At 37.1% G+C, this 27,645-nt stretch overlaps 6 protein-coding genes across 13 annotated transcripts; 3 read left to right on the top strand and 3 right to left on the bottom strand.

Moving 5' to 3' along the window:
- The first annotated feature begins 1,188 nt into the window (after positions 1-1,188).
- LOC105688707 lies at positions 1,189-5,695 on the top strand. The gene is made up of 8 exons (XM_012405223.2): positions 1,189-1,417; positions 3,061-3,250; positions 3,334-3,451; positions 3,740-3,850; positions 3,942-4,067; positions 4,144-4,413; positions 4,500-4,803; positions 4,898-5,695. The coding sequence occupies exons 1-8, from the start codon at positions 1,397-1,399 to the stop codon at positions 5,003-5,005; spliced, it is 1,248 nt and encodes a 415-aa protein (XP_012260646.1). The 5' UTR covers positions 1,189-1,396; the 3' UTR covers positions 5,006-5,695.
- A 13-nt stretch (positions 5,696-5,708) lies between these two features.
- Positions 5,709-9,456, bottom strand: LOC105688720 (WD repeat-containing protein 43). Its single transcript, XM_012405239.3, has 6 exons — positions 8,920-9,456; positions 8,085-8,582; positions 7,537-7,981; positions 7,158-7,464; positions 6,805-7,049; positions 5,709-6,732 (listed from the first exon to the last, which is right to left on the bottom strand). Exons 1-6 carry the CDS (start codon positions 9,112-9,114, stop codon positions 6,581-6,583), a joined length of 1,842 nt encoding a protein of 613 aa, XP_012260662.2. The 5' UTR covers positions 9,115-9,456; the 3' UTR covers positions 5,709-6,580.
- A 205-nt stretch (positions 9,457-9,661) lies between these two features.
- On the top strand, positions 9,662-13,672 carry LOC105688721 (SHC-transforming protein 1). Of its 2 annotated transcripts, XM_012405241.4 has the most exons (12): positions 9,662-9,945; positions 10,026-10,151; positions 10,265-10,368; positions 10,583-10,653; positions 10,901-10,961; positions 11,052-11,225; positions 11,317-11,480; positions 11,603-11,838; positions 11,916-12,062; positions 12,148-12,275; positions 12,357-12,467; positions 12,553-13,672. In XM_012405241.4, exons 3-12 carry the CDS (start codon positions 10,267-10,269, stop codon positions 12,703-12,705), a joined length of 1,347 nt encoding a protein of 448 aa, XP_012260664.1. In that variant the 5' UTR covers positions 9,662-9,945; positions 10,026-10,151; positions 10,265-10,266; the 3' UTR covers positions 12,706-13,672. The 2 variants fall into 2 exon arrangements, with proteins under 2 accessions (XP_012260664.1, XP_048513197.1); XM_048657240.1 differs by having other exon boundaries at positions 9,662-10,151.
- On the bottom strand, positions 12,745-18,424 carry LOC105688710 (protein fem-1 homolog B). Of its 2 annotated transcripts, XR_007278997.1 has the most exons (12): positions 18,273-18,424; positions 17,371-17,548; positions 16,973-17,190; positions 16,546-16,886; positions 16,318-16,478; positions 16,044-16,204; positions 15,821-15,964; positions 15,503-15,732; positions 15,301-15,417; positions 15,083-15,189; positions 14,747-14,985; positions 12,745-12,878 (listed from the first exon to the last, which is right to left on the bottom strand). XR_007278997.1 is itself a non-coding variant. In XM_012405225.3 (11 exons), the coding sequence occupies exons 1-11, from the start codon at positions 18,411-18,413 to the stop codon at positions 14,828-14,830; spliced, it is 1,956 nt and encodes a 651-aa protein (XP_012260648.1). In that variant the 5' UTR covers positions 18,414-18,424; the 3' UTR covers positions 14,096-14,827. The 2 variants fall into 2 exon arrangements, 1 of the variants encoding a protein (XP_012260648.1); XM_012405225.3 differs by lacking the exon at positions 12,745-12,878 and having other exon boundaries at positions 14,096-14,985.
- Positions 18,425-20,683: 2,259 nt separating this feature from the next.
- LOC105688712 (MIP18 family protein galla-1) lies at positions 20,684-26,129 on the bottom strand. Of its 5 annotated transcripts, XR_007278998.1 has the most exons (6): positions 25,608-26,129; positions 25,117-25,380; positions 24,924-25,033; positions 23,752-23,841; positions 23,324-23,445; positions 20,684-22,797 (listed from the first exon to the last, which is right to left on the bottom strand). XR_007278998.1 is itself a non-coding variant. In XM_025746608.2 (4 exons), the coding sequence occupies exons 1-3, from the start codon at positions 25,762-25,764 to the stop codon at positions 24,936-24,938; spliced, it is 519 nt and encodes a 172-aa protein (XP_025602393.1). In that variant the 5' UTR covers positions 25,765-26,129; the 3' UTR covers positions 20,684-22,797; positions 24,924-24,935. The 5 variants fall into 5 exon arrangements, 2 of the variants coding, with proteins under 2 accessions (XP_025602393.1, XP_012260654.1); XR_007278999.1 differs by lacking the exon at positions 23,752-23,841; XR_007279000.1 differs by lacking the exon at positions 23,324-23,445.
- Positions 25,711-27,524, top strand: LOC105688711 (m7GpppX diphosphatase). Of its 2 annotated transcripts, none has more exons than XM_012405228.4 (5): positions 25,711-25,841; positions 26,040-26,498; positions 26,583-26,728; positions 26,869-27,208; positions 27,274-27,524. In XM_012405228.4, the coding sequence occupies exons 2-5, from the start codon at positions 26,144-26,146 to the stop codon at positions 27,444-27,446; spliced, it is 1,014 nt and encodes a 337-aa protein (XP_012260651.2). In that variant the 5' UTR covers positions 25,711-25,841; positions 26,040-26,143; the 3' UTR covers positions 27,447-27,524. The 2 variants fall into 2 exon arrangements, with proteins under 2 accessions (XP_012260651.2, XP_048513199.1); XM_048657242.1 differs by having other exon boundaries at positions 25,828-25,846.
- The last annotated feature ends 121 nt before the right edge of the window (positions 27,525-27,645 follow it).

The raw sequence follows: 27,645 nt of genomic DNA on the forward strand, positions 1-27,645 counted from the left end.
AACTGTACCGCATATCGGAGTAACAGTACTTTTACGTGACGTTATTAAACACACGTTTGCACCAACACCCACGCGATTAATTTAGACTGCGATAATTTTCATCGGTAAATTTCTATCGGTTCAACCCGTTATCCGTGTCAAAAGGTTCTTTCTCAGTATTTTCGATTTTGTTGAACAATTTTTTTTTCTACTCATTGGCGCATTATTCGTCAACGGGTACATTGGCCTCTGATAAGAGGGTAAGAAAAATTACTCGAGTTCGTTGTATTAAAAATTGAAGGTCTACTTGTCGTGAAGATCATTCTTATTTCACGTTCGGATGAATTGGCTTTCGGTAGTATTTTGGAATATTTGGAAAAAAGTCTTCAATCTTTTTCTGTACGTTGCGCGTTTACCATATCTTCAAAATAGACACTGCAGTCATTATGCTTTCAGCATTAGCAATAAATTAAGTTTTTTTGGTTTGTTGTTTGTATCCTGTTTTCGCCATTTTTGTTATGCAGAAAATATTGACGTCTGTGAACAGGAGGTGCAGCTAGTTCGGAAGACAAAAAAAGATATGATCACCGGAGATCCCAGAATGAGGAGAAAGAAAGAGAGAGAGAGAAAAAAGGGAACGAAAAATAATTTGATATTCACGAATTTTTTTTTCTCACTACCAACCGTTGGCAGTTGGACGAAGATGAAATATTAATCATTAAAAAAGAAAGAGAACACGGAGACGTACATAACGTGAGTTGAATTTAATCGTGTGAGTCTAAATTTGTGATTATTGGTCAAGGTCAAACGTCTTTACGAGATGTAGAAGTGAAGCTCGGTCAGACACCTACATGTATTCCCGTGTAAGTGCGTACACAATTTTTTTTAATCTTTTTTTTTTACCAACATCGTCGTGTTAATATCGTGCATACCGCGGATGTGTTATTTCATATTTTTATTCCCTTTTTTTTTTGGGCCGACTCCATCAGGCCGAGCGTTTCGTATAACGCTACATAAGCATAGGTATGTAGTTTATAAACGCTGTTATAGAATGTAGCACGTTAACCTGTTGCACCTCCTGTTCGGTTGGATGGGAGCACGAAGATTCCTCGGACACACGCCCGTTTCAAGTTTGTGTATTACCAGGTGAGATATCAGGTGAGCCGCAAGGTAGGGGACAAGCATTGGGGCCACCGGTCTAGACTCGCGGAGTTTTAGAGTCCCCAAGAAGTCGAAGAACCGAAGAGTCGAGGATAAGACGTTCGATAAGAAGGATAAGAATTAGAGTATAAGAAAAGGATTGGAACGACAAAATTTATTCGCATCCGAGCTGATAAAGTTTTCCGCAATTTAACGGGGGAAGGAAAAGGATAAAATAAACATAAATACTTGGCGAGAAAATACTGTAAAAAGAACCATGAATTTTCGCACGTTCGTTGTGAGTTAATTGTTTTTGTTCCTAAATCATGATTTATTTCAATTAAGTTTTCATTTCTTTTTTAATCAATTTTCATTTGAAAAGATCAAAATATATCGAATTTTTCTGTTTCAAATCCTTTCACCTGGTATTTTTAATTTGGTGGTGTGGATTTAAATGACAGAAGAATTTCGTTGATCATAATTAATATATCTCGAATTCTGAATTTCATAATTTATATATAAAATTTAACACGTTCACTGAACAATCATTGTTTAATAACAATATTGGTGGGGGTGAATTAAGAAAAGAGGAAAATCTACAATCATCTATGAAATTTGACACAAAAAATGATTAGTACTCGGTGACTTTATGGTATAATAACATGAATAATAAAAATATGAAAACCGGAAGAAAAGTAAAGAAATTAGAAATTTCAATATAATAATACATCGCATGCGTAACTCGTAAAACATGTAACCGGCATAATTTTATTGTTACCGGTTGAAGTAACTCGCGTAAATCTGACCAATGTGCAAGATTTTTTCTTTTCCCCACATAAATCGCAGATAAGATTTTGAAACCGATTGAAATTTTTCCATTGCTACGATATACGGATGAATGTTTACACACGCGTGACGTTATATATTAATTTGTGGTAGTATACAAGTAAATAAATAAGGAAAAAGAAACTAAAACTGAGTAAAAAAAAAAGTAGGTTGAATTTCTTCTTGAATAATAAGTTACGGGAGGATCCGTTTCCGCTCGAGGCATCGCCGTAATTTATCTTCACATTGTGTTATACATTTTTGTCATCATTATTCTCGAAAGTTTGCGTAATCCTCATTAAGTGGATAAAAAAAATGGAAAGAACAAAAAAAATAAATGATTTATAACGAGGTCTAATCGAACTTCCGAACGCGTCACGATTATATAATAATAAGTTTTATAAGCGATTAAAATTTTTTTAAATTGAACAAATTTCGTCTCATTGTAGAATTAGAAATAGAAATTCGGACTTGGATTGTTTGCAGAAAACGTTTTTTCTGGTTTTATAAATAGGTGAAAATAAATGGTTCTCGATTCGTTAAACCCAACGGGGCTTCTTCGCCTTATTCGGAAAGCCACATATGCTTATACGCGACTATGTGTCGGTCGTATTAACTATATCTTTGTATATTGATATCGTATGGCGGTCAGTGGACCATGTACCGTTATAAGACTACACCTATAGTAACGATATATACTACATACACACGTATAAAGTAGGCATCTATGGGTATATAAGGAGACCAGTGGAGATTTCAAAAAATAAAATAAGGAAGAACAGGTATACAGGATATTTCAAACGCAAACTCGCTCTTCACATTTCTAATCCCGACGACTTATTTGCATTCTTAACTGAAGCTGCCTATAAAAATTCAATAGGAATTGCAGTTTCGTAGTAACTCTGATCTTCGGGAAGCGTACGGTGATCGCGAACGACGAGTTATTAGAAAATTATGCAAATATCATTCGGAATATCATCAAAATACCGTAGGATTTTTCTTGAATACAGATCACACTACTTCGGAGAAATTCCAGATGCAATGTTCGACCGAAATTTGAAATAGACTGTAGACGAAGCTCGCGGTTTAATCATTTTTGATTCGTGTAATTTTCAGATGGCATTGATCTGCGCATCGGTAATGGGAGATGATTTTTTGAGTAAAAATGGCAACGGTTCTAAAGATGAAACTCAACAGCGGGATAACGAACCTCCGGAGGGTTACTATGCATTCGTAGAATCGCCTAATGCTGAACCACCGAAAGTGAGACCTCCACCCTACGCTGAGAGCGACAAAGAATGCCACGGTAATTAATTGTCGATATACTTTTGATCGATGCCGCATAATGGAACTGAAAAATCTAAAGAAAATTTACTTTTTCACCTACAGACACAGGAAAACAAAGCAAGGGATTCGTATCGATCCATAACATCTGCGGGGATCTTAACAAGGGATATATTCCTAGGAACCCTATGCGCCAGAACGTTCTTGGATATTCGTACCCTTTGTAATAAATTTTTTTTACGTACTTTGACTAATAATTACTCGGAGGGAATGTTTTATCTGGTTCTTCGCTTCGTTATCTGAATTTGATTCGATGTTTTTCACGTGAATTCTTTTCTTTTATATTATTGACAAATATTTGAATGCACTATCAGCCTCATTTTTTTTCACTCATCATTCGAGCCGCGAATCGAAGAGCATTCGTTAATGAGTTGAAAGAGATATCTGATAAGCGTAATTACGAATTTATAAATGAACGCGATTATAAGTTTTCTTGATTAAAAAATTTCAGTGAACTTCTGCGTAATCACACTTTGAAGTTCCTCAGTAAAGCTCTGCCCATTTTGAAGGCTGATGACTCGTTACCAAAGGTCGCCAGAGTGGAACCTTTTTCGCAAAATTCGTAAGTGCACGAGAACTTCGAATAATCGTATCCGAAAAACTCTGATTGCCCAATTTTATCAATCTCATTCTATAATCTTTGTTTTTCCCAGAGTGGACACGGATGAGAAACGTAGCAGGAGCAAGAGATCATCGAGTTCAGATTCAGATTCCACGTCGGCGGTTAACGAGAATGGGACAAGGAGTGGGCGAAAATTTTGCGAAAACGGAGGAGGAGTGTGAGTTTTCAATAACGAATTTTCGCGAATTTATAAAATACATCGAACAAATTACCATGAAACCCAATATCGACAGGGTCTGTATGCTCTACAAGGCCATACAAGGTGAGCCTCTCGCTTCAACGGCTGCAGAGCGCAGAGACGATCCTCCGATTCCCGAATATCGTCAAAGAACACCCCCTCAAGAACCGCAGACCGAGTATTCTGGACCGCCGACTCCATGCCCGGCCAAAGTGGAGTACGCCACTCCGGTGTTTGCAAAAAATTATCAAGGAGTGTGGCGTTACGTAGTACAAATACCATACGAAGGATATTTTACCCAGACGATCGAGGTCACCAGGTGTATGTGAGTTTCGCTCCTTACCGATAATCAATCATTTTGGAGTCAATAGCCAAGGAATCACTTAAGCCATTTCCCCTTTCGCTCAACAGGCAGTCTCGTTGCCACTACTTAGACGGTGGTTGTCTGTCGTCTCCACGATGGACCAGCTTGTTGGTAGCAGAAATTTTCTATCCGGATACATTTTTAGAGGAAAATCAGAATACTAGATTACCTGGACCCAGGGAGCCGGTTTCTGGCTCTCCACCACCCGTTCATGACTTCCAAAACTATCAGCAATACCTGCAAAAACGTGCCGGAGAAAGCGAGGGCAGAAGTAGCGGAAAGTCTCAATTTTCCCAGCAGCAACAGCAGCAACAGCATTGCGATGGGGTCGATGAGATGGGCTGTTTCCAGGTAAAAATTGATGCAAATCGCAAATATAGTCAAGAATGCACTTACTTTGTATCATAATTGATATTTTCAATAATATAATTTCCATCGTCCACAGGTGCGATTGTACTACGACTGGTTCTTGGTACCTGGAAGTTGTAAGTGCTGGCGACCAGATTATTTCAATCGTTACGTCCGCAGGAGCAATTTGAGTCCGGATTTGTGAAGTGGGAATTATTCCTCGTTGATCCGAGTCAATTGTTTGATCAAAAGCTGTTTTCGCAAACTTTATTCAAGTTCGAAACGAGCAAGTTTTGTTTATTCTATTAGTTCGGAATTTGAAGAAGATAAAACTTGCCTACGTATTACAAGAATAGAATTGGCGAACACAGCCCGGAAAGGATGTGAGCACCTCGAGTCGCGAACAGCGCAACTGAGCGGCGTATTTACCTGCTGAGATGCAAACGACTGACACGATTAAGCCAAAAGAAAAATTTGAAAAAGTGTCCTACAAACGTTACTATATGTTATATATACTATTGCTAACCCAGTCTGCACATACTTATTAACCGCTAGATATCTATGTTGATAATAATAGAATTACCGTAGGCCATAAGTAATGGAGTATAGTGGATACCGAGTGTCGATACTTTTCGGTGAATTAATTAGTTTGCTTACCTTGTTAAATTCAGTATTTTCCGAACACTCAAAAATCTATCCTGAGCACATTGGATTAAATGTTGAACGTGCTCATCGGATACATTTTTGTTTTATTTACAATTTAATATCTTGTTAGAAACATAACGTACTTTATTTTATATCATTTAGTAAGATTGAAATCTGTGAAGACTTATGATAGCCTGACGGCTACTGTGCGAATTATATTGTTGAATAAATTTAACTGTAAATGCAAAAAGTATCAACAAAAATTTTTCGTTCTTGTAGCATAATATATTTACCAATCATTGATAATAAAATACCACAAACAGGTAAAGTTCCAAAATTCCATTGATTTAAAATACCTGAGAGAAATTCCTCATTTAACAGAATCCACTTTGGATTATTCATGTCATTATTCAACCAAAAATTAGTCACTCGAACAATGATCGAGCGAACAAATCATGTGCGTTCAAAAACGGTCGGTAGATCTTCGAAAGTGGTGAATATTTTCGGGAATAATTATTCAAAAACTAATAACAGTTATATTATATGGAATCCAAATTCGCGAGACTTTCCATGGTTCTATAATTTTTTTTTCTAAATTATAGAAAAAAAAAATGGCAATCAACTTATCGGAATTACATTATGTCCACTCACACGTGCGTAGTAGAATTTACATACAAAATATGTGGTATTCGATAATCTGATCGATATCTGGATGTTTCTGTATGAAGGGATTCTACATAGTTAATTAACGTATTTGCTTAGCGATCCTTATAACCAGCGTGTAAGTACAGCAGCAGATGCTAAAATAGCAAGTTGGACTGCATACACTCATATTTATTACTTTCATTATTTACAACAAACAAAGATGCATATTCAGTCCAAGCCAGAAGATTCGGAATTTTTTTTTTAATCATACGAAAAGAGTACGATTTATATTTACATCGAAATAATATGATACAGAAATTTCCACATTCGAGTTATTGATGTCAAATTTTGGGCCGACTGATAGAGGACAATGCATAGAGTGAAATGACGGAGTTGGCAATGTTTTTCCGAAAGTTTTTACCTAGATGAAATTATCCAGGTTTTTGTTTTGTTTGTGAAATATTTACCTCAGTTTGATTTTCTTGATCGTTCAATCGGACATGGAAATATTGTCGTCATCGTGTTGATCGTTGGCAATATCTGCATCTTGATTCATATCCTCATCGGAAGCCTCTTCCCAAATTTCGTCAGATTCGCTTCCCGATGGCAATTCTTCCACCTCACTGTCATCGTCAGAGGAATCTGCAAGCATTTCAACGTTATACTACCACATTCACCCATGGACTTGAACCAAATCTGAACTATAAGACGGACCTGGTTCTTGATAAACGAGTAGGCTCGGTTCGTTGAGTTTGTCTTGTTTTTGACTCGCTTGCGAAATCTGTCCAGTCACAAGAGCCAGTCGACCCTTCAGCCTGCACAATTGTGGTAGTAGGTTGACTTTTTCATCAACAGTCCCTAAAATTGGCCCTAATAAATCACCAATATCTGGATATGAAAGTAGATGCCCAGCGAACGTTTGTACCAATATTTTTAACCAAGTGATTGTTATTTTGCTCCTGAAACAGACGATAATCGAAACCCACGATTGTTATTCTTCGCCCATCCATCTTTCCGGGGGTATCGAATATTGAAAATGAAATGAACAATATTGGAATTTGCCTTACACGTATAATTTTCCTTGTAGCATAGCGGTGAGCTCTTTCAGCAGAGGGACGATTGTCTGAACTGGCATTCCCGCAACTGTATTTTTTATTAGGGTTTCATCTCGCCTCATTAATACCTCTCGGAGTATAACTTTGTCTTTACTTTGTAATCCCTGCATAAGCAGTTGCGCCATATTCGTCGCTTTCGTAGGCGTTTCACCAGGTGTATTAGTGGAAGTTTTGAGACTAAGATTTTCTAATCTAATTTCCATTGGTAATTGTAGGCCAGCCGCACTGCCTCTATTCCTTTTCAAGGTTGTAGGTGTTCCTACGCAGGGAAAAAAAATTCATTGATGACACATGATGGCAACTTCGTGCCTCAAAGCAGCAAGTGAATTACCTGCGACCAGATACTCCACGTCTCCATCAACCTCTGTGGCTTTCAACTTGGAAAACTCTCGATCTTGTTTCGTTGATTTCTTCCTTTCTGACCTCACTAGACATTGCAATTTTTCAGAAAAGTCTGGAACTACTTTTTCAAACATCATTCCCAAGGGGGAACCATATGCTAGAAGCAATCTTGAATCTTCCCATATCTTTCCACTGAGGATTGAGATCTGTGACGAGGATTCTTTCTGACCTCGATTCGATGCAATTACAACAGCAAGAACTGGTTTCAAAGGCTTGGAACTTCGTCCATTTGGCTGGTGTTTGAATAAATGCGCTGTACCAGATCTTGTTACAGCTAAAACCTCTATTTGTGATTCTTCATTAACATGCGTTGATACCGAAACAGGGTCATCTGGCATTGCGAGTATTGCTACGGAATTCTTATCTGTATTGTCCTGTCAATATGCATAAAAAAATTAATCAGATGCCACATTCAAATTAGCATCACCTGACTATACAGACAGATTCCAAATATTGGAAGGAGTCCAAGAAATTCACCTTATTTAAAGCCCAAACGTTGAGTTGTCTGTCTCCATTGGCTCCGCTGACAAGATAGTTAATATCATCTTTCATTGTAATAGGATTTAACAGAGATATCTCCGAAGCATGACCGGTAAAGCTTGTAATGAGACGTTTGGTAGCAAGGTCCCACCACTTGATGATCTTACTAGCAGAAATGAGCGAATTCTGATTGGTCAGGACAGTTAGGGCTGTGATTTTATGCTTTCCAGATTTCCACTTCGATTTTATTCCATTTTCTTTAACATTCCATTCAACGATTTGCTTATCTTCGGCTGATGTGAATAAACCATTAGAATCTGACCAAGTGATGGCCGTGATAATTCCTGCGTGACCATTCTGTAGCTGTTTACTAACAGAGGCTGTTGCGGTATCCCATAAAATAACATTTCCATTAACCGAACCCATAGCGACTATCCCTGTCTCCTCCCCTTCTTCCGTTGTAGATTTTCTCCTGCGCTTCTTCCATGGAGAAGTCTAATGGATAAATTCAATAAATATTGATATAAATCATGAAAACCTGACAACGTCATGAATAGAAATTCTCTCAAAATATCACATCACGAATTTTCATTGAAAAATATCAGCAGTCTAGGCACTTTGTTTTACAACCGAGTACCTCATATTCAGTACATTGGAGAGCTTGAAAGCCAGGAATTTAACCCATAATACGGTTCGGAAAGTAAATATCAATTCAAATTCTGAAAGCTTATAAATTAACTGGATATTAGAACGGAAATTTATCAATATGGTATTATGCTATCAATAATTATCATGAATATATTAGTGAAATCATAACGCGCACATGGCATACCGAATTGCTGTTTGATTGACGGCTAACTGGGATCCATGCGAGGACACTGCAGGGTGATGACAGATGTAAATTTGGTACATATTCTTGTTTTAATAGGCTCGTAGCAGTATCCCAAATCTTCAATTTTCCATCACTGCCACAATACGCTAAGTATTTACCGTCCGGAGAAAACGCGGAGCAACATGTACTCGCCATCTTTTCTCCACGCGTGTTTTTAACCCTATTTAAGATTTACCACCACAAAAGCGGTTGCTGGTTTCCTTCCAACCAACCAATTTTCGGGATTCACTAACCGTAAGTTTCTGTCATGAAACCCTGTCGGTTTCCCCAGTCCATATGAATATACCTTTATTTTTCTATAGTTGTAGAATATCGCGCAACTCACATTGATAGATTATTACTTTTTCAAAAGCGTACGCTCAAAAGGTAACATAGATACAATTTATAACCTCAAATGTCCCCATGCCGCGCGATTTAACTACTCCAAACCGGAAGTGTAGTCCGGTGGAAATAAAATGACAAGCATTACAAACTCTCAGAACTGGGAAACAATTATTTACGATTATCTGCAGCAGTGGATGTCGTCGGTCAAGAGTCCTGGAGAACGAATTTTCTTCTAAGATTTTCCACTTCTTTACATTCAATCATTGCCCATGATTCTCACTCAAAGTTCAGCCTCCTGTGTCGATGGTATTACGATGGTACCCTATTTGAATGACGTATTACGATTTGCGGCCGCTCTGTGGGTGCTCCCGTAAAAGGGTGGGGTGCAGTACCAGCTGAATTTGTCAAACTATTTCATTCATAACTGTGTGCCGGTATTTCACATTGCGAGGATTTGATTGTATAGTAATTCTTCCATTCTTTTTTCTGAATGGACGTAAAAAATTTACGCACCGTTTGGCAATTATTACGTTCAATTGTAGCTCATGAATGAGCCACTTCTCGTATTCTTGTACTAATAATGAATGGAATGAACTAAAGGAATCACGGACTCTGAACCATTTCTGTCAGCTGTCAAATCATGTAATAATTTACGTTACCCATAACAATATACGTGGGGGTTTATTTCCAAGAACAATTATTACTATCGTCAATTTCATTAGAACGTGCATCACGCAGGCTATCGTCTTCCTTGTTATTGTACACTCATCTATAACAAATAACTTCGCAAATGTAGTGGACACCTGAATAATAAACTGCAATTGCGTTCTCCAGTTATTTAAATCAAGGTAAATATACCAGACTTTATTTATACACTTCCAATCGTACGCTTACTCTTTGAAGAATTTCTCTTGGGTGGAAATTGTTCTACCTTGGTTTTGAATAATCAACATTTTTACAGCAATGTCTTCCGGAGGTGGTGGAAGTTTTATAAGTAAACCAGCAAGGGGCTGGTTACATTCAGATAATCAAGTCACAAAAGAAGGCATTACATATGCTGTCAGGGTACGAACGTCATTATTATACTTATAATAAAAGAGCAGATAAAAATATCTCTCATTAATGATTCGACACATGTGTCAGGAAATATGTATAGAAAGATAAAAAGTTAGCCATCGCACTGATTTACTTCTTATCTTAATGAGCGCAGTATTTTCATCAGAATTTTCGGTGATTATTCGACTATCTAATTTATTATTCTACTATTCGGTTTTTATAGTATATTGGATGTCTGGAGGTATATACATCTATGAAAAGCTTGGATTTTGAAACACGATCATGCGTTGCTAAGTAAGTTTAATTTTCTGATTATTGTCGACCTGACTAGTGTGTGTCATGAATAATTCTGTGTATTAACATATTTTGTTTCGATGACACATTTCTTGGGTAACTGTAGTAGTTGACTACAACTAACATTTCTGACTGATGATTAATATTTTCAATTATACTTGTTATGGTCAAAGTTTACAGGGTGGGCCCTCTGTACCAGATCTCAAAACAGATCATTGCAGTTTTTTAAGATAATATATTTTTACAGAGAGTGTATAAACAGAGTCTGTGAAGCAGCTGGGTTGAAATCCGCTGATAAAAAGAGGCGGGTGAGTTATCTGCTATAAATGAGGTCTGAAACTCTCGGCAACCGGTCCTACTTTTGACCCAATTTTGATCAATCAATTATACCATTTCAGGTTGATAGAAAAGTCCTAAAAGCAATTGCGGATAAACCTCGAATGGAACATGCAGGGGCTAATATTAATCTCGTAATAAGTAGCTGCAGTTTAGCGCTGTCTATGCTTGATTCTGGGACATTAATTGCCAAACATGATATGCCCCGAATATCTTTCGCATCTGGTGGGGATACGGTAATTACTGAAATATCCTGATAGATTAGAGATGTTTTAGAGCATTAATTTCTTTGTCGGTAATTCATCGATTGCATTTGTAATCTGCTAGGATACCTTGGATTTTGTCGCATACATTGCTAAGAATCTCAAAGACTGGCGAGCCTGCTATGTTTTAGAATGTGGTGGAGGATTGGCACAAGATGTAATCGCGACAATTGGTCAAGCCTTTGAATTGAGATTCAAAGAATTCCTCACCAAGCCTTCGTCTGTCTAGTTAGTAGAGTCACAATTTCTACCTGAGTATTTGATCCTAACTATTTAAGTATTCCCAAGAGCCAAATCTTTGAAATTTAACATTTTCATCAATTTCTATTTTTGTTTTTTTTCTCTCCTAGCACTGGGCTAACTGCTTCGCGAGATGTCGATAGAGACTATTACAACGATTTACCAGGAAAGGTACCGCCAGATATTGGTCCACCTCCCGTACCTCCCCTGCCAATTAATGCTTCGACATTGCCCAACTTAAAACACCATTCCAATCATAATCATGGAGCATCTAGTACTACACAATCCACTTCACTTACAGACACCCTCACGAGCAATCGGGGTAGACAAGCTCAACAATGGCCAGGTAGATAAAATAATCTGTTCAATCTTTTTGTATGTAAAAAGTGTTATCGGCATCTAATATTGTTGCATTGATTACAGAAACTGGAAATTTGATCGATTTGAGTTCTGACACCGCGTCAGCATTACCATCAAGCAGCATTGTCGTCGAGCATAACTATGTTAATGATACAGTTATTGCTGCGAATAGAGAAATGCGACGAGAACAGAGAGACGCATTTGATATGCGTTAGTATGAATTATCATAATTTCACTTCAAGATATGGGCGCATAGAAAATTGCACCATGAATAGTTTGTTCTTTTTATTCGCAGAGCCTTTCAACACCGCGATACCCGATGTTAGTAAACTGAGTCCACAATCGCAAAAGCAACAGTTAAAACGTGAGATTTGGTTTCACGGTAGTATAAGTCGAGCAGAAGCTGAATCTATGCTTACTAAGGTAAGTTGCCGTCATTTCGTAACAGCTTTTTGAAATTCATCACAATAACATTTGAAATTAACATTGAAATATTTGTGTCAGGATGGGGACTTTCTTGTTAGAGAATCCCAAGGATCTCCAGGACAGTACGTTCTCACAGGAATGAACGGCGGTACACCGAGACATTTATTACTCATAGACCCAGAAGGCGTTGTGAGTATTTTCATTTTACGCATCAACAATAATAGTTGTATCGTCAAGACGAGAGATTGAAAAATCAATTAAAATTTACTTACAGGTACGTACAAAGGATCGTGTCTTCGACAGTGTCAGCCATCTGATAAATGACCACTGCGACAATGCACTTCCGATAATATCTGCAGATAGTACTTTGGTACTTCGTTATCCAGTTTCCCGACGCACGGATCAATTTAACGAAGGTCGGAAATGATGTTTTTCCAGAGCACAGGGGCCTAAGCATTGCCCAAACTACTATAAATAGCAACTTACAATTATCGAATTACCGTTCTCAACCATCCAAACAATTAGGTGATACATTTTTCCCTGACTATCCATGACTCAAATACAGGCGTACCAGGATATTCTCCCAAAATTAGGGTCCACCTAAGAGAAAAAATAAAATTACTGAATCAATGCCACTTCAAAGATATCGTCTGTTAACAAACTGCACACGTTGTTTAAATAGAAAAAAGCCATTACTTCAGTTCAAATTATAATAAAACTTTTTTCGTATACTTATTGTATATCTAAAATAGAAAGATACATATATTTGAGAATATAATTATGGGTATGAATGTATAGTTAAATTCAGATATAATATCTACCTACGTTTATAGATAAATAACGTTGGAGAATTTTTTCCGAATTGTTGCAATTATCCTATCATGTAAACCAGTGCGCAAAATGAAATCTATTTTGTTTCAATCATTGACTGTCTTTTTCCAGAATTCCTATTAAACTACGTTCAACAAAAAACCAAAAAGAGCAAGCTCACATTCCATGAAAATATCCGTCCTGTAATAAACACACTTTTTTTTTCATCAGATGTTTTATACGTATTTCACTAGGCACGTGCATTTGTAGTCTATTTAACTGTAAGTAGAAAATCAACAAGTCACAACAATTCGTCATTGTTTGGATAGGCGGTGAAAATAGTCAACAAATATTTAATTTAAGTGATTCGATCAAAAATATGTACCTGGACTGCCATATTCTACAGGAAAAATAATCCAGAATTCGAATTTTTTTTATAATTCACTGAAGTATTGCCCTATTTGTACATTTATTTATCTAGATTGTCTGTTTTTTGTTTCTTTTTTTTGAATTATGAAATTTTACAACATAATTGGGTCAACTCGTTATGCAGTTGATGAATAAAAATATACTATATTACCAGATCTTTGTTATTTTTATTTGCGACGTTTATATTTTTGCATTTCATTAGAATTTCAATTAGCGTGAGCGTAGGAGTCAAGATATTTTTCAAACAGCTTGAAGAGTTTACTAACCTGCAGTATCAAAGCGGTGAAAAATTACCCCGTTGATAGAATAGAGTTGACACTTTTTGATGGAAAATCACGATTTGAGTTAAATGAACTTTAATGTTTATGTGGAGATATGAAAAAGCAGGAGTTGATCGGCGCTTTAATTACTGCGAAGATATTCAGTATTAGATAAATTTTATTTGTTTCCAAGATAAATATTCAAACGATTAAAAATAAAATAGTTATTGTCTATATTCCATCCATGTAAGAAGATGGTATAAATCTGACTAGATTTCAGGAAGTAAATGAAAAGAGTATTTAAGAAAAAACGTGATGAAATATTTTCGCTTGCGCATCTCGCACAGCTCAGTATAATCTCTTCATAGACACGTTTTGCACCAAACAATAACAATTTCAAATGGTAATTCATTGATAATTTTAAAAATACAAATAAGATTCAGGGTACCGAAAAATTCTATGATATTTTCACCTGATTTACATTGAACAATTATTCACAGCATCATTTCTCACATACTTTTTCCGTTCAATTCAAATTATTAATGTAAAAGGCATCAATTGTACAGCTCATTCGTTGGCATCTCAAGATAGGTCCGTGGTCTAGTACGTAATACACTTTTATCATTGTTACAAGATCAATTAATAAACTGCACCGCAGTTTTACTTTTGAAAATAACAATATACCGGAAACAAAGATCTATTACTTGACAAAACCCAAGCATGTCGTACGAATGTATACAAATAATCTTGTTTCAAATATCGCAGGCTTTGATATTTTTTCAGATCTTTGTAACGATCTCACCCACCCCTAATATCGTTATGAAGAACTCGACTATCTCCGCGTTATACCGACTCACTGCAATTCGCTGTCTTTCAGATGTCGATTCAGAAAATGCCGAAAATGTTCCCGCGACGGATATGTATTGCACGGTAAATGAATCGCTATAGTCGATATTGGCAATAACTTACCTATCTTTGAGACAAAAAGAAACTCTGAAAAGAGAACATCACATCAAATCCTTCTTGTGTGAGATTGAAAATTGACTCTGGTTAGCCTTGATTGAGTCCGGGTCCATGAAGTTCTATAAAACTCTCAAGACATCGTGGTACGCTACCGCTGTAGTTCAAGTTGTACGTTTTAACTGCCTTTGCTGCCATACATTTCAATGAGATTTTATTTTGCGAACGAAGTATTATCTCGGCAACACCTGTAATTGATAAATCGAATCCATAGGATATTTAGTTGTGAAATTTATCTCGATGAAAGAAAAAGATTGAGAAAAAAAAATCAAAATTATTACTGACCGGTAGAAGAGGCATCGTATGGAGTCTTTCCTTTAATGTTAACTGTGTCCATATGTGCTCCAGCCTCCGTGAGGTCGATTATTATAGAATGGAGTGTCAAAAAGTCACTGTGATAATAAATTGATTGGATCATAAAGAGTTTGCAACTAGTTATCAAGTAACCAGATAGTTATGAAAAATAATCAAATCGAGTCTGAAAAGGTGAATGCGATCCTCACCTAATGGGTTTTTGATAACCGACAATCACATGAAGAGGTGTATTTCGGTTATGATCCATCGCATTCACATTGGCACCGCACTGAATGAGAAACTTTGCTGTAGCAGCGCAGGGAAACCTTAAATTAAACATCATAATAGGTGAGCGCAATTTTCAAGACGCGCATGTTAGAACCCATACTTGATAAAAGTGGACGAACGTACTTGCAAACATCGTTGGTATGAAAATCATCGACAGGTGTTTCTGAGTTTACAGCAAGATGTAGAAGGGTTTGACCATCTCTAAGAGTTACGCCAAGAGAACATAAATTGTGCACTAATCGTTGCGCCCGTCTGATCTCTTCCTTTTCATCTCCCTTCTCATTAAGTTTCATTAGCTTCATTAAAATTGTTAGGATGTAAAGAGCTGTTGTTATATTTGATTGCATCTCTTCCTGCGTGAATAAATAAACATTCGCTAAGACCTTGCTTACTAACGATAATAAATAAATAAATAATTTTCAATCCATTCTTCTCACTTACAGTGATCTGTACAACATCATCTTTGGGTTCTGGATTGGCCGTCTTCTCTTTATTTCTCTTAAGTTCGATCACACTAGCTTCTAGGACATCGATAACCTGGGTGAGCTGGAGATCTACCCCAACATGTATCATTTGAGAGAATACCTGAACAGGCATCAAAATATTGTAATCATAATAAATAATTACAGATACTTACAACACTTAGTACAACGATCAGATTTACCTGCGCAAATCGGAGTAAATCCTTCACAACAGAAATATTATTTAGCTGACGTAGTTTCAAGGCGTGAAGCCACAGATCAATGCATCTATCAAATCTTGCATTATCAGCAAAAACAGCTCCTCTAAATACTATCGGATGAGGCACTTCTGGATTGTGTGTTCCTGACGAAGATCAAACAAAAATGAAACCAGAATACATTAGAATCTTTCGTTTCATTGAACCGGAGTGGAGATTTCTAAAAAATATTTATCACTAAATTCAATTTAATACTTGCCTAATATCCTCTCTCGAATTGCAAGCGACTCCATATGAATGGCATTGTGATTGTTCATTATGTTTTCCAATTGTTCTAAAGTCTGCGATTCTTTCCAATTTTCATAGGCAGGTATCGGTTCTGTTACCGGTTTACGTATTATGTTCTCAGGATCGTTATATCTGCATTAAATAACAGGCTGTTTTACTAACTGAAGCAGATAAACGGACTCATAATTATTTCATATACCTTAGCTGCATCGCTTTATGCAGATACTGGTATGCTGTCGTAATGCAATAGTAATCTTTATCGTTAGCGTAAGATGCACCAAGTAGCTCATAAGCTTCAATTTTTTCAACCGTGGTTACTTCCGGCCTCTCAACTAAGCATTCCACAACCTTAGTTCTCGTGCGCTCTGCGGCAACAATTAGAGGCGTCATACCACTGACATTCTTTGTCATGCGTGCCCCATATCGAAGCAATTCCGAGACAACATGGAAATTGCCACATTCAGCGGCTAGGTGTAATGCCGTCGCACCACAGTGTGCCTCTTCATCTGGATTAGCTCCAATTTCGAGTAAATAGCTCACCTACATTTATTGGAAGAAAATTTCGCATCCAGACAATTGAATAACAAACTCTAGATATTGAATGAATGGACGTTTATGATACTCACAACGTCCAGGTGTCCTTTGTAAGCGGCAATCATTAGACACGTATTATTGTATTTATTGGCAATATGTATATCAGCTTTATGCTCGGTCAGATACTGAACTATATCTAGTCTTCCGTCAAAACATGCAGCTCGCAAAGGTGTAGAGTTGGTTTTTGTCAGATGATTTACATTCGCACCAGCCTTAACCAGTGTTTTTACTACATTCATATGCCCCGCACCTAATAAACAATGGAGACGTTACGGAGATTCGAAATAATCGAAAGTTTACCAACATATCAGCAATTTTTATACAGATGTGAATGACCAGGACGTCTGCCAAAATATTAGGAGCATACTACAAACGTCGTTGGCTTATCTATTGACCAACAAGCAGCACGATAATAACAAGTGTAATGTACCTGCTGCACACCATAAAGCGCTTGCTCCTTCGATAACGCATCCATCGAATTTTACAGTACCCTCTTGCTCTAAATTTGGACGAAATTTTTCAACCAAGGTTTGTACGACCTTACTATGACCATATCTTGCTGCAGCTATCAATGGCGTACATTGCTGTCCGTCATCCTCTATTACTTTCTGAAATGAAGTATTACCTTTGGAAGATGTTCTCAATGTATGAATTCGAAAGACTTTTCAGCTGTACAAATCTTTCAAAACAAATTAGTTCACGCTATAGAACAGTTCCAAGATGTGATATTCATTTGTTGTTACAAGAGTTCGCACAGCATTGTATTAAAAAAATCAGCAATTACTTTCACACTTTATTTCTGCTGGGGATATATTATTTGGCATTGTAATAAGGTAACAATAAATTGGAGATGCTTGAGTACGGAAGTCTGGAGATTCCTCTGTTCCAAATTTAGCAATTTGGCTATCACTGCTGCTGGTACTATATCGAATGAGAATGACTTAGCAATAACAGAAACAGGAATCATAAATAGAAGCACGCTCGTAGGATGCTGTTTGTTTATATTCTAGAGACAAAGACCAAAATTTTTGGCCACCTACAGTACAGATATTCTTATGCAGTGGTTACTCCTCTTTATCTTTTGGTGATTTATAAGGATCTGACTTTAGTTCCCCTGTTATTAAACAGCAATAAACTTTTGGCAGTTTCTAAAATTCATGAATTTTTTAAACCCATCTTCTTCAGATGATTATTCTAATGGAGTAGTGAATGACTCACTTAATTGTGATCAAGTTATTGAGCTGCTATTTTCCAAAAATAAAACTTAGTAAGATTATCTGCAATTGCAATATCTTGTGGGTAGGCTGGTAAATTGTAATATTTATGATTTACCTGATTCAAGAGCTCGTCAACATGCCTCCACCTCTCACTGAGTAAGGCGTAAAGGGCTATTGCCATTCCATCTCTTGCAGCGTAATAAACTCTCTTCATAACAGACTCACTGACTTCAGAATCCATTGCTTCGAGTCCCATCCTGATAGCTCGCGAAACTGATTATTTCTAGGAGTTCCTGTGCGGATCCGTGTATCTCTTTGTTCCCGCGAGGTGATCAAAAATAAAATCTCACCATTGCCAACGACGTTAGTGATTGTTAACCTCAAAACAGCGAGGCGTTCATCGCCCCATTTGTTGTATAAATACTCGGGGAATGATCCTACATCTATTTTTATATTATTCACATGGAAAAAATGTATTGATTCGACGTTGCAAAAATAGAGTTGCTTCGCAATTTCCTGCGCCAAATCTTCCGTCTTTTACCTCTCCCTTCCTCGCACCACTTTAGTAATCACAATTTAGTTCTTGTTTCCTAAATTTAACGATTTACTCTTTGTTGTAGCTATCCTCACTGGCGTGTAATTTTGACTTCATTGTTAGTTTACTTACGGTCGAATTTCTTTATTTATTAGGAGTAAGTCACTCGTACTGCCTTCTCTTCTTTGAACTTACAGCACCCTGTACTTACAGTACAGGGCTTGCCCAATAAACAGTGTTCTCTGTCTCTCTCACCTTGTTTCACAGATGTCAAAAGGTCTACTTGCCATTCACAATTCGTAGTAAAATAATTATACAGACTTCCCACGGTTCACTTATCTTCGCGGTGATCTAACCAGTATTTGAGAAAGTAACTACGAAACTCTACTGAAAATTATTTGAGAAAAATACAGCTGTCTCGTGCTGCAGTGTTTCAATAGTTTTGACTGGACATGAATTGGAACGATGTTCAACATTTGAACTATCGATCGAGATGTAGATCTCGAAGGTCGATCTGTGACGAGGGAATATTCGTACGCTCAAAAATCGCCGACAAATTTCAAAAACTCGCTTTGTGAGTTTAAAACTCTTCGGTTTTCGCTATTTGTTCTTCAAATTGATGCTCATGTTATCCCTTACTCATTCAAACTACTGACGAATGAAATGAATATTATCGTTTAGAGAATCTAGCTGTTTCCACAACTCTTAGTACAATGTCTGATTCCTGTTCTGAGCAAGAAGATAAAGAGGCTGAATGGAGGAGAAGGGTAAACAGAGTTTGACATATTAATGGTATTTTTGATCGAAAAAAAAACCCGAGGGTTCTCTTATTTATAATCACCTGAGTACCACGATCCAGGTGACTGAAATGCGAGAGCGTTTTCAAAATCGTGTTGACGAGAACACGATTGAAGGAAAACGAGATGGCAATTTATACCACGGTTTGAAATTAGTTTCTTCTACCATGATGCTTGGAAAATTTGAAGAGATATGTTACTGCGAGGAAAGTCATGTGGGTTGAATTATATTTTTCATACACCAATAACGATTCAGTTAATTATCTCTCCATTATTCATCAGGAGTATTTAGTTATTGATTCCCCGTCAAATGTGCTAAGATATTCGGTGCAAGGTAAACCGATTCAACCATCGTATGTACTGAGCGCGACAATGTTATTCACAAAGCTCTTGTGGTGCCATGGAGCAAAAGTATTGATCGGATATGTGCCGAATGACGATATGATATGGCTCATGACTTCGTTTTGCATGTTGTATCAGGCTATCCGTAACGAATTCCGAATATCCAATATTTTTTATGAGCCCTCAACCAACGAAGCTATTGTGGCTGGGCCGAATAAAGTCACGGTAAAACTTTTCGGCAGAAAAATCAGTTCGTCTAGTTTAACGAATATTTCGACTCACATCTTCTCTAGAGATTTTCACTGGTGAACAAAGAAACCACCATGAATTCCTCGAAGACTATGTCTTACATCGACAGCGAGTATGGGGCTCTTTGGAAATTAGAGTGCACATGCTTTATCCCAGCCAGTACATGTACGTTACAGTATGACCCCCGAATTACGCAATATAATAATTTATCGATTAGATTTGCAAGAATGTAAAAATAGTAAATGTAGAATCGAATAACTTATCAGTCACGGTCAGAATGGCTGGCTCTTACATGACAACTCTCTACGTGCTGCCGTTGGAACCGTCCAAAGAGAGGGAGGATGCTGTGCCAGTGATGTTTCTCGCCCGAAATCCCAGTGCCACCGAATCCTCCATTACAACCATGCTCTTTCAAATCGCTAGCCAGTGGATTATAACTGGGGATGAACAAGGCAATGGTACAAAGAGTAAAAAGTGTGATAAATGAAGATTTTTACCTCCTTTATCACTGCATTATCTAGTAATGGGTTGGGATCTTGGACTGAATTCTATGATGAACTGTCGTCAGGGTCATAAGGGATTTGTAAGACTTATAGCGCCGCATCCTTCTATTTGCGGATTTATTACATTCGCCGAAGACAACGTCTTACAAGTATGGAGCTGCAATCTTCGGCGAAAGGTTCACCTTACAGAAATTGATTACCGAACATTTTCCCGTCCTATCAGCAATCTTTCAGCATCGCCGGATGTCCTCATTATTACAGATGGAATCATTTTCTGAGATAGGCGATACCTGGGGAATAGCAGTTAACGAATCAGCTGCGGCAATTGCAACTCTCGGACAGAGACTGAGCTGTTTCAATATGCATCAGTTGTACACGTTTTACGGAGCTCTTTCGTGAGGCTTGGAATAATAATTTTTTTTCTTTTTTTTGCACATACTCCGCATAGATTAAATACGCTTATTCCATCGTAGAGAGTCTGCGACGCAAATTATTTCAACGGTGCATCCAATGTACTCGACAAGAGTTATTGTACGGAGTACCGACAATACTATACGTATTCTAACTTCACCGACTGGAAGACAGACAAATCTTCAAATATTACCAAATACTTTGGACTTGGTGTCGATGGCATACAGTGGGAGTAGAGGTAAACATCGGCAGTATGCTTGAACCATGTTATGATACACGAAACTGAAGGTCGCCCTTGTTTACAGAAAGATTATACACGATCATTTTGAAAACCGGTGAAATTCTTGTCAGTAATACACGGATGAACCCGATGGAACTGAAGTAAATGATATTTTATGGTTTGAAAAAATTAATTGCAATTGCGGCGATACAATTTATTTGCAGGCACGTCTGGGTGACCGATGATTGCGTTATCACATGTATCACAGCTTACGAATATTACGAAGAAATTCTTGGTCCAGATCGTCGACCCCAAAGTAATCATTATCGCGATTCTATTATCTTATCATATTCCCAATATTTCCATGCCTTTCAGAACCACGAATAATTTATCCAAAACACACTCTCATCTTCGTGGGTACTACGGCGGGTGATATCATAAGTATAGACGAATCGAGTGGCAAACACGAGTGCAGATTTTCGGTAAATAACTTTGGTAACTTCAAAATTCGCTTGTATAAAGAAGGACAAAATCCGACTCACCCTCATAAAAATTTCGTAGGGCCACAAAGGACCCGTAACAAAACTGTGGTCATCGACTATCTCGAAACTTGTTTCGTCCGTTGGCGAAGATAAATGTGTGAAGGTCTGGCGTGTATATCCCATCTTGGCTGTACCGCTAGCTCTAGCACACTCTATTTACTATACAGTTCCGATAACACATATTGTTACTATAGGGTGAGTCTAAAGGATACTAGATTATCGCTTTTACTTTCCTTGCGATATAGATAAGTCAGTTGATGTTTTCACAGATCAGTCATGTGCATGGTCAGCAGTACCCCTGCGAGTTCGATGCATCAATTATTTATGTATGATATGGTAGAGACAGGTATTTATTCAGTGCAAACTTCCACTGAAAGTCACACTTATCACATTATTCATCAGTTCGACTAGATCATCACCCATCAAAAGACCATACCGATTTGATACTCGACATCGCAGCATCGGAGTCTCTTCAAATATGCGCAACATCTTCAACGGATAACACGATTCGTCTGTGGGATCACCAAAATATTCCCGTTAAGGTGAATAATGTGGTTTTTTCAGGGCAGATTTTGCTGCTTCATAGTTCATTGGAAGGAATGTCACGCTTCTAGGTTTTAGAAATAAACACGAGTGCGTATAACATTGCTTTCTCATCACTCCGCGGAGACATCATCTTCGGGGCTGGAAGACATGTGTACAGAATTTCCTACCAAAATTGTGAGGATGAATTTCCACAAGCTGTGAACTGCTGGCTGGATGTTGCATGCGTCAGTTTTTCTGATAATCTACTTGTCTGAATGATTTTGTGGCATAGATTTGTCGCCGAAATATAGAGCTCGAATATTAGTGAACGAAATACCTGAGGAAATAGAGGAAGGAGCATTACCGGAAAATAGAGAGTACAGGATCTACGAAAATCTTGGTAATAGGGAGCTGTTGCTGCATCCTGTTAGCAGTGTGCCTCTTGGATCGTTGGACATCAGTGACGGGGATGCGCCTCGCTTGGATGTGATGGTCCAGCAACAGATGTGTGCTCAACTGCAACGTAGAGATCAGGGTATGTGAGCTATAATGAAATAGACGATAGTTCTCTTTGCACGAAATGTTGCACGAGAAACACAGTTTATCAATGTACAAGGAAATCCGGACATCCGGCGATGTAATGTCGATTTTCTATTCAGATATCATAAATATAAGAGAAGGGGAAATAAAAGCAGTAAAATTAGTAGCGGAAAAATCCCTTATGAATCATGAAGCGTGGAAAAAATACTTAGAGGATTTGTTAGGGACGTCAAAGAAAACTAGCACAGAAGTACCGCCGCACGATATCTGGGCAGTGATTGAGAAACATAAAAATGTTAAAAGATTCTATAACAAGCCTGGAATATTTAGAATGCTGTACGGTAAAGTGAAAAGTATTATGATTTAGCGATCGAACAGGAATCAGTATAACGGAATGGCATCGATCTTATTACGGAACATTTTAAATACGTTGGCAAATATCTCTGCGTATTCAATTTAGGGTACAGTCTAGAAAAATTCCCAGAATATCCAGATGCCATACCAGACCGTGTGCAGCATCCACGTTTGCCATTATTCGGTTTTCTTCCGAATTCTGTCATTTACAAGTTATTTGGCGATGAAGACAGAGAACCGCCTCCACCATTACCGGAGCCAAAACCACCGCTGAAATATGAATACCCCCATGAGTTTCTGGTAAAGTTCAAATAATTGATATCAATCAGTCGCTGGGGCTTGAGTGAAATTTTAGTTGATTCGAACGGATAAATTATTCCCGTTCCTTAGATGGCACAGTTGCATCCTACAGGATCTGATACGTATGAGGCGAACGTTGAACTCTCACCCTCACAATTACTAAACATGACACGTTTAATTGAATCAGAAACAACTGTTAATAGAGTAGCTATCCGTAAGTATGATAAATAAGGTGCAGGACAAGTTCTGTTGCACCAAATTGATTGTAGTAATGACCTTAAAGAGGTGATAAATGTCCTTTTTCACAAGCTGAGGATCAAAGCCCGTTCGTAAGGATGGCTCGAGATGCTCAATGTGACCATAACTCTACGAATGAAAAAAACAAATCACATCGAGGTAAACATACCTGGAGAAGAATTCGTTTGCACGTGACATTATCACAGAATTGTAATTTATATTTTTACTTGAAACAGTACAACATATGAGGACAAAGAAAATAAAAGGGAAAGTCAAAGTCCGCGGTGAGCAGCGCATATTCAAACTTCATTCTTCAAAGCCTCTAGATTTAATCTCACTAGTTGATACGGAATTTATTTATTTTTTTTTTGTCTTATTTTTATGACACGCTCTGGAATGCCATCGACTGTAAAAGAAATAGTCCACACCAGAGGTGAAAGACTTAGCGGTAAAATTTCATCAGAGAAATTCTTAAGCCAAAGATCCCCTGATGATATCAAAACGGCACTGTATCGTAATATAAAGAAAAAGTAAAGTTCAAGAAATGTATTCAATTTCGGAAAAAATTTAAATACCACTTGCGAACAAGTTAGTAAACTCAAAGGAAGTCACTAACATGCAACAAGTATAAATGGAGAAAGGCATGTCAACGTTAATTATTTGAATTCCGTATTTTACAGATAAAAGTATATGAATTTAAAAATATAGATGATCTCAGTATAATGAATTTGAAGCAAATAGTTTCCGAAAAAAAAGGCATCAAACAAATCATAAGAAGTGAATACGGTACTGTTTCAGAAGTCCATGATGAGAAAAATTCATTAGAAAAATATCGGATCTACATGTTTAATTTCGTGGTAAAATCCTATTTCATTACAGGCAACAGCTAATCACGAGACACAAAAGTACTGAAAAGGAGTTGTAATACTGGTGTAAAATTTGTGATACAGAATCACTAAGTCTCCTGCTGCTGTCAAAATTTCGAGTCAATATTGTTCAGCGAGTTTCTTTCTTTCAATGTACGGAAATGATTTTAATCTACCATCATTGAATGCCTGGTAATGTTAATCTGATCTACTAATTACTATAAATATGACAAAATATTTTCTGAATATAAAATATATGTCATTGTAAACTGTTAAAAAAGAAAACATCTATGTACATGTTTAGAAATATAAATTGATATCCTTAAATTTTATGCCATAACTCACTGTGCAGACTATTCATTCTTCCTCCCGAATACATTTTTCCACTAGTTCCCGTAGGTTTGGATTTTCCATGGCAGCTGCTATCCGTTCTTTGTCATTTATTTGTTTGTTTACTGAAAATTGAGAATAATGGAAATCCATGTAGAGAACTAGACCAAGAGAAGAACACGTCAAACTCAAGAACAAAAATGTGTACTTTCAACTTCGGTGGTATGTGCCCCTTCTTTGATGTATATATCTAATTTGAACAAAGCGACGAGGTGTCTTTCGAGTTTTACACGAATACAAAGTCCGATTAATGTGGCCAAGGAGCAATGGGGTACGGTTGGATTAAACTCAATCTTGATAACCGTCACACCTTTTGCTGTTGGTTTTTCTATGTGCACACAATCCTCATAAACAACATCAAGTTCCTCTAATGTTTGTGGTTTCTCTGGGTCTTTTATCGTCCGCAGTAAATCTGAAAGCAGCAAACGTGACTTTGGAAAACATGTAAGATGACAAACTACAGCGATTAGTAAAAACAAAAAAAATTATGATGATTGAATTCAACGTGTGAGAATTGTTTGCAGAGTTATTTTCTGGTAGTACAGGTTCTTTCACTGTTCATGATTACGCAGCATTTTACCAGCATAAATCATGCGTTCGACGAATTTTAATTCCGAATAAATAAAGGCAAAATCCTACCGTAAATAGATTCTCGCAATTCAGTTTCGTCCTGCAATATCAAACTGCTCTGATTCTTCGCTTTTAGTAGATCTTCCGCAGTTGCCATCACTCCGTAAGGCAATATGCCATCTTTCACTTTGTCTGATATTGATAATTTACGAAAAAAAGATAGCATATTTATATTGAGCAGGGTAAAATAAAACTCCGTAATGTATCGTTAATGTTATGAAATCGTCCGAACTTTCAACCCGGGTAAGGTTAGTGCACATTACACGATAGATATCACGCCAAATTCGATTTTCGATTAAAATAATTCATGTATCTGACGAATCGGTTTAGAGAGTTCATTCAAATAAGCCAATAGGCGAATCAAGCTGTCGCTTGCGAGACAAAATATAGCAATCCAAGGGTACAAACACAACAATACGACTAACCTCATTCCACTTTCAGCCGGACTAAGCTGTCATCACAGTATCGGGAGTTTATTGTGATAATTGACTAACGAGAATAGTATTTAATAGTTAATTGATATCAGTGATTAATATACATACGCAATGGCTAACGCTGAAACCAATACTATAGACAAAGAGCTATGCGTTAATCCTAAGAAGTTCAAGTCAGAAAATGAAGATTCTAAGCGCATTGAGAATACCGTTCATCAGAATTTGAAAGATTTATCAAAGTTTAAGTTAAAACGTGTAATCAATAATAATGCACAAAAAAAACTATTGTGCGTTGAAGGAACGTTCACAGGTTACGATGGATCTGCTCTAGTATTATTAGAAAAGAAAGCTTTTGTCGAGGATAACCTTGATGAACATCTATTCAACGATAGCTCAATACTTAGTAAAGAATTTGAGAATGATTTATACGGAAATTACAATTGTTTTCCATTGGTAAAATACAACAGTGAGATAAATTCCTTTTCTAAATATATATCTATATTAACCAAGGCTGAAATTAATCAACATTTTATTTTCAAATACTTTTGAGGTATAAAAACCACAATCATTCATCCAGCGACTGAAAAACATATTGCAAAATTTGAGAATCAACCGGTCCACATCGTGGATGAAACTGCTGAATTGTATAAGGAAGTTACTCTCACCCATTTGAACAAGGAACAATTTTCTTTACAGGTAGATCAAATGAAACCTATTGATGACAATGAATGCTAACAATATTTGTCACTTGTCGTTTTTTTTTTTAGTTTTCAGCAGTCGATTTATCTTTTTCAGTGAAAAAGCTATTTTGATGAACTTTCAATATTTTCTTACAGTGGGTTTATAACATATTGGAACATAAGGCAGAGCAGGAAAGAATAGTGTTCGAGGATCTAGACCCAATAACTGGTTTTGTTTTGATACCAGATTTGAAATGGGACGGTAGTCTAGAGACTTTATATCTTCTGGCGATTCCAATGCAGCGGGGAATAAAATCAATAAGAGATTTGAACGATTTGCACTTACCCTTGCTCAAAAATATCCGAGACTCTGGAACCAAAGCAATTTCCACAAAGTATGGAGTACCTACATCCCAACTGAGAATTTACTTCCACTACCAGCCCTCATTTTATCATCTCCACATTCATTTTACATATCTGAAGTACGACGCACCAGGTAATTGTCCTTTTTTTTCAATGCAGATTATCTGAGTCATGTCATAATTACATATAACTTTACAGGAATATTCACCGAGAAGGCTCATCTATTGTCTACAGTAATAAACAACATAGAATTAATGGGTGATTATTATTCAAAAGCAACTTTATCGTTTGCTGTAAAAGAATCAGACACCTTATTCGCAAAATATCAAGAGCATGGGGTCTTACCAGTTAAATCAGCTGAAGTCAAATGATTTTTGAAAGTTATTTTGTAACTCCCGATGCACATCTGTATTTCTGATATTCATTAATAAATTTTGGTATAACTGAAACTGCTTTTTTTTAAGTACATCATTAACCCAGTGTAATTAATTAAATTCTCGGACCATATACCAAGATTAAATTAGTTACGTAACACGATGAAATACATAAGACAAAGGATCTTACTCAAGG

Source organism: Athalia rosae, chromosome 6 (assembly GCF_917208135.1).
Source record: "Athalia rosae chromosome 6, iyAthRosa1.1, whole genome shotgun sequence".
In the NCBI taxonomy this organism is placed as follows: Eukaryota; Metazoa; Arthropoda; class Insecta; order Hymenoptera; family Athaliidae; genus Athalia; species Athalia rosae.